Below are 9,875 nucleotides of genomic sequence, written 5' to 3'. Positions count from 1 at the left end.
TACAAGTCCTTTACCTCCCAGGCATGGTTTCCCAATACTCTCAGCCTTTTCAGAATATGATGGCTGATACCCCAGAGTGAGAGAGATTAGTCTTAACAGTCATTCTTGTTGAACAGTCATAACCAATGGACATAGACAATGCTGGGGGCGGGGCAGGGGGATTGGGAGGAGGGCATCAATGGGGGAAAAAGGAGAAACATCTGTAACAAAAATAAATTAATAAAAAAAATATATGGCTTTTTCCAACATCTTTCCGGGCCGCCATAATGTTGCACATGAACATCCTGGCTGATACTCTGAAGAGTATCAACAATGCCGAAAAGAGAGGCAAACGCCAGGTTCTTATTAGGCCGAGCTCCAAAGTCATCGTCCGGTTTCTAACTGTGATGATGAAGCGTGGTTACATTGGCGAATTTGAAATTATTGATGACCACAGAGCTGGGAAAATTGTTGTGAACCTCACAGGCTGATCGAACAAGTGTGGAGCAATCAGCCCCAGATTTGATGTGCAACTCAAAGATCTAGAAAAATGGCAGAACCACCTGCTTCCATCCCGTCAGTTTGGTTTCATCGTACTGACAACCTCAGCGGCATCACGGACCATGAAGAAGCAAGACGAAAACACACAGGAGGGAAAATCCTGGGATTCTTTTTTTAGGGACGTAACACACATGTGCAAATAAAATGCCTCAATGGACTCTGGTGCTTCCCTCGGTCGTTTTGAACATGACAGCAGAGTAGAGCTCCTGTGGCAGTGTGCAGCCTTTGTTCATTGGTAAAGGCTGTTTTCCTGAAGTGGACAAGTCTTGACTTGTGATAACTCAACCACCACGCTCATGGCTCAGCAGAGGAAGGAGTCTGGCCCTGGATGGCTGAATCTGGGTTGGGGTCCAGGGGGCGAAGCTGTCCCTTCACGAAGTCTTATGTCAACCCTGGAAGGAGTGGTGCCTTCCCGTTTCTAGCTTGACATAGTACTCATTTCACACACTGCTGTTAACTGCCCTGACCGTACCTGGTTAGTTAACTATGTAAGTGCTCGAAAAGGAAACAGGCAGAAAAACAGCTAGAGCCCCAGTTCACTGAGACTCACCTCACAGTAAATTTGGATGGCATGTCAATAACATTTTAGCAATGTGTTTGTAAAACGACATTTAAAAAAAAAAATGAAACATCTTTGAAAACTAGTTTTACTGTAAACCTGTCACAGGAGTCCTCCTGGAGCTGGAGTGAATGAGTTTGCTGGACCACTTTACTTAGGAAATGCTTATAAAGAGCTCAACCACCAAGAGGGCAGGGTGGCTCCTGTAAATAGACCAGGGCTCCACTCTCCTTTTAATGACATTCTGTGTCCAGTAAGTTAAAATTTTAACATGTAATTGATATGCAATGAATGGAATTTTACTCTTTGTAAAAAATACATGTGTGTGTGTGTGTAAAAAGTTTATTGCAGTGACTCTTCCCAATTCTTGGATAAAACTGAAGTTGTACCTTTGGAAAAAACAATGCCATATGTGAAAGAGTATAAACTGTTTGACATTTTTCTCATTCTCTCAGTTTCTATCTTCCCTTCCACTTGCCTGCCATCCATGCAACACGGTGTCCAGCACCCAGCCCCTGTTGCCAGAATGAGGCAGAGTTCACTTACCAGGTGTTCAAGCCAGGTGGGCAAAAGAGCCATTTTATTTTTTAATTTAATTAATTAATTTAGTTTTGTTACAGATGTTTCTCCTTTTTCCCCCACTGATACCCCCTCCCCCACCCTCCCTGCCCTGTCCCCGGCTTTGTTGTCCATGTCCATTGTTCATGCATATATGCATATAAGTTCTGTAGTTTCTCTCTCCCTCACCAACCCCTCTTCTGGGGATTGTCAGTCTGTACCCTACTTCCACGTCTCTGGGACTACCCAGTTCCTCAGACTGTTATGTTCGTTATATTCCACAAATAAGTGAGATAATGTGATATTTGTCTTTCTCTGCGTGGCTTGTTTCGCTTAGGATAATACTCTCCAGGTCCCTCCAGGTCCATCTTAATAAATAAGATCCTAATAAAAACATTAAGCAAACATGCTTGAAAACCTAGATCCAATCCAATTAACCCTAATGCTGTCTTATGGACAGGAAAAAACATCTCACTCTCTGCAACCCGCAATGGCACTTACTACACTACACGTGACGATCTGAGAAATGCCTGCCTTCTCTCTGAAGGCAAAGTCCTTAAAAGTAAGAACTTGCTTTATGCATCCCTGTTCCCTCCATGTCCACACAGCTGAAGACAGCAAAAGCCCAATCAATGCTCATTCATCAAATCAAGAAATGAATACTCATTAAAAGGAAAAACTTACCAAATGGATGAATCCTCACAATGAAATGCAATTAATTACAGAACTGCCTTAGCTACCTGTTGGGATTCAGCAAATACATGAAGCTTGCCCTTCTGCTACTCGACATATAGTGACATTTACGACATCAGACCTTCAATGAGAAACCATTACTTGTGGCTTTATTACAGCTACAAATAAACTTTATTTGATGTAACGTAATAAAACATTTTCAAATTTAACATTTATCTGATCAGAATTAATCATTTAAATTATGAAGATAAGTATATACAGTCACTTGAGCAAATCTGCGGTTCAGGAATTTGTGCAGCTTGGTCGGAAAGGACAGGCCCCCTCCCCTCTCCAGAAGGCAGACCTTCCCTGTGTCTGGCAAGAAGCAATGTCAATGAAAGTTGGAAGAAATCCATACTCCACGGTGGGATTCCACATTATCCTGTGAGGAAACAGCTACATTTATGGTACGAAAATAGGATGTTCTTGCAGTTCTTTTACCAAATGAAGGTTTGTATTCATTTCATCCTCTTCTTATCTATTGCCTTTCTGCCTCCTTAGCCCATTACATAGTCCTGTTACAAAAAAATACTGTCCTCAAAGGGACCCTTTCTGTTTTTCCCTGCCCGTCCATAGTGCCTACCGCTTTAGGGAGGAAAACAGAATTGGCCAGGCACACATTTGATTTAAGATACAGAGAAGACAAAACAAATCCTCTAGAAGGAACAGAATGGTAATCTGGAGCGGTTACCAAGAGTGAGTGTCCCAGGTGACCTCCGACTCACACAGTTCAGTTTAACACAAAGCTGCATCACAGCCTTTCATGGAAACCTCATGACTCCCCTACTTCCTCCCAAAACACACAGTTATGGACCAGCCTGTGGGTCCATGGCACCCATGTATCAGGAGAGTCAGTAGTTCAGTGCCTACACCCACGTTAAATGAACATCCAGTGAGGTTAGGTACACATCCTCAAGGAAGGAATCCCTTCACCTCTCAGGACCCCTTGGAAGAAATGTGAACACTAGAAAAAGCTTTATTCGGGTTTTATGATTCTCTCCATCCTGAGATCTGTTCCTGAGTTATATATAACAATAAGCGAGTTAATAAAGAAAGTATGTCGGTGGGGAAGTCACAGGGACCCTGCAGAAAAGCCAAACTGTGTGACAGAAGCTTAAAACAGACACTGCTCTGGGAAATCACTTGTATGAGCTTGATGACGGGATTCTGCTTTCTAACACAGGACATGCAACATTGTCAACACTATGCTCACCGCAGTTAGCTTGGAAAAACACCCTTTCTGTCCTACAACAAAATTAATGCTGTCTCGTGAACGATTCCTGAAGATTCACTGCAATGCCTAGACTTAGAAGCATGGGAAGTGCACATTGGAGCTTGCTTCCACTTGCAAGGACTTGGACATATGCAAAGCACCAGAAACTGTTTCCTTTCTGGAGCTCAGCTCTGTTCCTGAGGGTACTGCTGAGCTGGTCTGGCTGTCTGAAACTGAGAACTGTTTTCTTTTGCACACAACAGCACTGATCCACAGTGGGGGGAAGGGAGCAATCACCATCTCCCTCATAATATTCTTGCACAACAGATCACCCTGCTTGTCACGTTTGAACCATCCCAAGGAAAACCGGAAGTCGCATTCCACAGTCTCAGCAAATGACTGCATTCTGTTCCACCTCTGTCTTGCCTCGTTTTGTTCCTCTCCATGATTTCGCGTTTGATCATGAATCATGACTTTTTTTCCTACAGTAGTCAGAGTTTTGTCTATAAAGAGAGAGAGAGAGAAGACAAGAAAATGATTTAGCAGAACCATAAATATTTTTCTTTTGCGGTGGGTGGATTTAATTTTTACAGCGTTCAGTAATTGGAAGCGTTCGTGGCTTCTGAGAAGGGATGAACATCTCTAAAAGGAAAGAAAAAGCTCTGTGGCTCTTTTAATAAATTTCGTAACTGTTACAAGTTGCCAGAGCCTTAATGTATTTGCAAATCAGCCCCAGATAATCCATTTAGAACTTCATTTTTATAATACAACCGTAGCCAAGAATGGCTCTACTCTCAAAAGTTCTTGCAAAATACTACTGCACTTGCCTTACTGGAAAAGAATAGTGATGACTACTACTGAGAAGTGTTCCCCCCTTCAGACCTAGAAGGGTGCATCACAGTAAGCCAGTGTGCAGAGACATGGATACCCCACCTCCCTCACTTCCTCCCCGATTCAAGGAAGTGGCATGAGTCATGGACAAGTCTTGGCCAATGGCTCAGGAGGTCTTTCCCCTTGGGGTACCACCACCTTCCCTCCAGATCTGCACTCTAACAATGTACCTTCGCAGGACTCAACTTACCAACTACATCCTTGTACTTGAGAGCTATAAGGTTTCAGGGCCAGGTCCTGCACCCCAGCCTCTGCCTTCCCGTCCCATCGACAGTACCCTTCTCACTGGGCTCCCAGACTACACAAAGGGGTTTTTCCTGGTGACAGGATCAGTGTCTCCACCAGACATCATCTCTCACTTTGTCCCTCACTTCATACAGTGGCGCCTTAGGACAAGACTGAGGCCACGCTTCGGCTCAGACCGGGCTCCCGGCTCCTGGGCACTGGGAATGGGCGCTGGAAACAGGGTGTGTCCCTGTTGGTTCTCCCCACATACCCGTCAGCACAGCGTAGACCGCATGTCCTGTGCAGCTCCCAGCAGTTCAGGAACTGTCCCTCCAGGCTCAAGCCACAGGACCACCTCAGAGCCTCCCGTTCCTCCCAACCACCTGTTAGTCCTCTTCCAAATGTCTGCACATCCTTGGCTTCTTTCCTAGTCTCAACACCACCCTCCCACGGGGCCCTCCTACAGAGACCTCACTCTTACACTAACCTCCTAGCTCATCTCTCTGCTCCCACTGTGAACCCCTATTTACACTGCAGTCCTGGTCTCTCTCCTGCTAAAAACCTACATGGATCCCCCACCCATCCAGCCCACCTGGCCCTCCAAGCTGACCCCAATCCACTCAGCTTCCAGGTGCTGCTGAAGACATGCCCATCCACATCTGTGCGCCTCTGCTTTGAGCAGCCCAACCCCACCTCCGCCCTGCCATCCCTTCTTGTGAAAATCGTACTCTCTATTCAAACCCACCCAGATGAGCACCCCCTCATAACAGCCACCACAGGTATTTTCCTGCTAAGACCCCCAAGGCTTGTCTTTCTTCTATACCCACCTATACTGCTTGGTTTTACTTTGCACTATGTGTATTTACTATCTACAAAAAAAAAAATTTAGAGAAAGCAAGAGAGGTCAATCACCTGCCTTTCCTACTTCAAAGAGAGGCTGCAAAGTTACATGCAGGCAACGGCACATGAAGCGAACAGGCTGTTAGTGTCACTAACCAATGATTTCATAAAAATAAGTGCTGAGTTCGTTAGTTAATGGTGAGGAAAACACTACCATGGGGGGAAATATCCAGGAAAGAGCAAACTTTTTGTTTTGCTTCTTTCTGTCTTTAAAGCAACATCCCGCCATAGACATCCAGGGTTTGAGGGGCCTTGGTGCTTCTTCCCAGTTTCCAGTTTCCACTGGGACCCATTTCGCGGTACTTTTCTAATCACTGGTAGAATCACCCTGAGACCCAAGCCTGAGCACAAGCCCCAAAGCAGCGCAGTGACAGAAGTCAGGGCAGGAACCCAGGGGACTCCACCGTGACTAACCACTGCCACTGACGGGGATGCCACGAGTCTCTGCGGAGAAGGACAATGCGTCACCAAGCAGAAGAAGGGAGAGGGAGTGAACAGCTACTTCAAAACGATCTCATGAAATTATCTTCTAGGGAAGCACTTTAGAAACTGCTTTTCAATATCGTTCACAATAATGGTGTCAAAGAATAAAAGCCATCAGAATGTGGTATTTATAGCAGTTCAAAAAAAAATATCCATAAAGTTGACAAATTAAAAAGAAAACACATCCCTCCTTATGTCACATTGGGCTTTATAGTACCAGTATTTGAATACTTGCGACAGGGGCACAAAGATTCTAGAACGGCACGTTAAAAGGACAAGCCGCGTGCTCATGGCTGTTTTGCTCCCTCCACTCCCTTCCCCCAGCGAAGAGTCCCAAGTCCCTGCTGGACTCCTGAGCCTCTTCTTTTTTTTTTTTTTTTTATCCTCACCCGAGGATATTTTTCCATTTTCTGTACAGATAGAGTAGGAGGGAGAGAGAGGAAGAGAGAGAGAGAGAGAAACATCGACGTGAAGGGACACATCGAGTGGCTGCCACCCGCACGACCAACCAGGGCCTGGGACAAACTGCAACCGAGGTACATGCCCTTAGCGGGAACCGAACCCAGGTCTCTCCAGACCGCAGGCCGACGCTCTAACCGCTGAGCCAAACTGGCCAGGGCCTGAGCCTCTTCTTATGCTGTCAACACAACGTAGAGAAAGGGATACATTGAAAGTAGCAATACACAGGCTGGTAGACTGTTTACACTGGGAAGGAAGAAAACTATTCTGTAGAAGAGGAAATAGAGCCAAGAAGGTGGAGTCAGGGGGAAAAATAGAAGAGACCGGAACCCAAGTGGCCCTTCGGGGAGAAAGGGCTAGAGAGATAGCGGGAGGAGCCCCGAGTCTCTAGGCTGGCCCCAGAACTATGAGTGCTAGAGAGATGGGTACGAAACAAGGGCTCCTAACAAGGTTTGCTGTGAGCTATGGACAGGACACCATGTCCCATGTCATTCTTCCAGAGACTCCATTAGTTACTAGTTGTTCTGGGTTATCTGCCTGGCGTTTACTTGAATGGAAGCGTGCAGTGTGGGCTGTGTGGGGTATTCTGGTCACTACTCCTTTACCAGCCACCACCACAGCCCAGCCCTGCGGACCATGAGATTCGAGAGGCAAGATCTCCAGAGGCAGGAGATTCCATCCCCCACTGGGCCAGGCACCGTGCCTTGCACAGGGTAGGCCCACAGATATTTCTAGAGCAAACAAGCCACTGAAGAGACTCTTGACTTCCAGCCCCTGCTTCTGATTCATCCCATGCGGGGCCACTGAATCAGCTTCCATCGCTTTGACGATTCCATCCTCGCGTTTGCGGAGATTCAGCCAATGGATGACCACTGTGCACACTAGGGTTTCTCTGCTTCAGCATTACAGACATTTTGGGCTGAGGAGGTCCTTGTGGGGGGCTGCCTGGGAGTTACAGGGTGTTCCACAGCACCCGTGGCATCTGCCCACTAGATATCAGTAAGTACTCCCCTTCTCTGGGAGTAACAACCAAAAATGTCTCCAGACCTTTTCAAGGGTCCCCTGGGGGCAAAATTACCCCTGGTTGAGAACCACCTGTCTACAGTAAAATCTAAAATTCTTGGGACTGAAATGGAAGATGCTTCAGAATTTAATTTCATTCTACTTTTCCACTGTGATCTCCCAATCTTTCCTCACACCAATACTTACCTTCAGCCAGACTGTCCTTTGCACAATAAGGTCCCGCACTGGTGCCCCTCCATGCAGTGCCCCCTGCACCTGGAAAGCCATGTCTGCTCTCCTTCAGTTACAAATGCTTGGATGACCTTCACAGACATACTCGAGCCCATATCCTTCAGGAAGTCTTCCCTGGTCAGGGTTAGGGTAGGCTTGAGATATTATCCTCTCCTTTGAACCTACAGCTTTCCTCGTCTCCACTTGCCTTCGTTCGTCTTACAAAAACGTGTGTGTTTATGTACAGTCCGTCCAACAGAAACGCATGTACGAAGACGGGAAAGAGCGCGCGTATTTTCCGCATCCTCCTCAGTGCGTGGCACAATTATACACAAGGAGGTAAAAGGGGCATTCCCACACTGGGACTGCTATAGAATTTTTTAAAGCACGCCTATTCCAACTCTCTCATTAGAACATTTAGGCCAATCATCCCCAGTGATTTTAATATTCTATCATTATAAATACAATCAGTAAGATAAATGCAAACAGAGAAAGAGATGTAATGAGGGGATAGTTGTTTTCCTAGATCAGGGGACAGTAAACTAGGACTGTGGGTCAAATCCAGCTGGCCACCTGTTTTTGTAAATAAAGTTTTATTGGTACTCCACCATACTGATTTGGTCACCTGTGTCTATTACTGTTCTCACTACAAAGGCAGAGGTGAGGAGTGTTAATAGAGACCTATGGCTAGTAAAGCCTGAAATATTTACTGTCTGGCCTTTCACAGTTTAAAAGCTTGCTGCCTCCTGCCTTGGACTAACTGGAAAATGTCCAAGCCTCCACACTCACTCACAGCACAGCGGCAAACCTCCTTGGGTGCTCTGTTAGCTGACTTACTTCTATGACAGGCACAGTCGCATGGAAGTTAAAGGCACTTCTGATTTCCTGGCTTCCAATCCAGCTCTATCACTTTCTCCATGTATGACTTCGGGAACATTCTTTGACCTCCCAAGCCCTTGTTTTGTCAACTTCCGAACTGAGATGAAGAAAACCAACCTCTCCTTACATTTTAAGGATTCGGTGATATAGTTCAGGGTCTCAGCATAGTGCCTAAGAGTAAGTCTTTGATAACTGTGTTACTATTCTTTAGCTGGAAAAAATATTGTGTGACATTTGCAAAATGAGAAGTGACACCAACACACTTTCCTGTTCCTTTGCTAAACAACTCAGGGACTAGGCAAAATACCCAGCTACTTGTCCCAGAAAGGAGTTGCTTCCAAAAGGTAAGGCTTCATACCAATCAATGTAGCTTACTTATCAAGGCTAATAACTTGCTCATTAACACCGGCTTCAAGGCCCTGTTCAGCTGCACCCGCTGATCCAAAGCTATTATGTCATAAGCTCTGCCCAGTCCTCACCAGTTCCCCACCTTAACATCACCTGGCCCAAGCCCTAAGACTCTAGCAATGATCACTTCCTTACTTCCTTCATCTAAGAATCTACAAAGATTCTGTCAGGAAGGTGTCCTCCAAACTTAACTTCCTTCTATTCACAGGTTTTTCTGATGGTCTTCTTAGAGTGCTGACGGCTACAATCCCCAGCTCAAAAATCTTCAACAGTTCTTTGCTGGCCACAGACTGAACACACCTGACACAGTGTTGCACAACAGCTAATAGCACATGCACTGGGGTGATTCATACCACGTCTACCACAAAGGAGATGTGTGGTCTTAGGTAAGTTACTTCATGTCCCTGAGTCTCAGTGGTTCTTCTGAAACTTGAGGATGCTAGAAGCACCTACTTTACAGGTAGAATGGCGTATAGCACGTGATAAAGGTGTTCAATAACTGTTAGCCATCATTGCTCTTATTTATCACCTATTATGTGCTATCCTAGATCTGCGAGTTGAAATCCGACTAACACAGCTCCTTCCCTGAAGGCATTTAGAATCCAGTGAGCACACACTAGTGGTCAATTCAGTAAGAATTTTAGAGTACTGGAAAGATCCCTGGGGGCATAGGTTGGTCGCATCCTAGAACCTAAAATTGTATTCTTTAAAAGAAAGTTTTTTTAACATTTTTATTGTGAACAATTTCACATGTACAAAGAAGTATATGTAATAGATGTGAAAATAAATACCTGT

General features: G+C 45.5%; 1 protein-coding gene and 1 pseudogene across 1 annotated transcript in view; one reads left to right on the top strand and one right to left on the bottom strand.

The window, feature by feature from the left end:
* Nucleotides 1-263: 263 nt before the first annotated feature.
* Nucleotides 264-659, top strand: LOC118632438 (annotated as a pseudogene).
* Nucleotides 660-2,622: 1,963 nt separating this feature from the next.
* The window catches only part of HTR7 (5-hydroxytryptamine receptor 7), a 75,601-nt gene continuing 68,348 nt past the window's right edge, over nucleotides 2,623-9,875 (bottom strand). The window contains exon 3 of the mRNA XM_036265144.1: nucleotides 2,623-4,105. Coding sequence (XP_036121037.1) covers nucleotides 4,063-4,105 — 43 coding nt within the window. The 3' untranslated portion in view covers nucleotides 2,623-4,062. The remainder of the gene's footprint in view (nucleotides 4,106-9,875) is intronic.

This window comes from Molossus molossus, unplaced genomic scaffold, assembly GCF_014108415.1.
Source record: "Molossus molossus isolate mMolMol1 unplaced genomic scaffold, mMolMol1.p scaffold_m16_p_17, whole genome shotgun sequence".
Lineage (NCBI taxonomy): Eukaryota > Metazoa > Chordata > Mammalia > Chiroptera > Molossidae > Molossus > Molossus molossus.
Note: the sequence above shows the minus strand (reverse complement) of the source record. Positions and strands in the feature narration are given on the sequence as shown.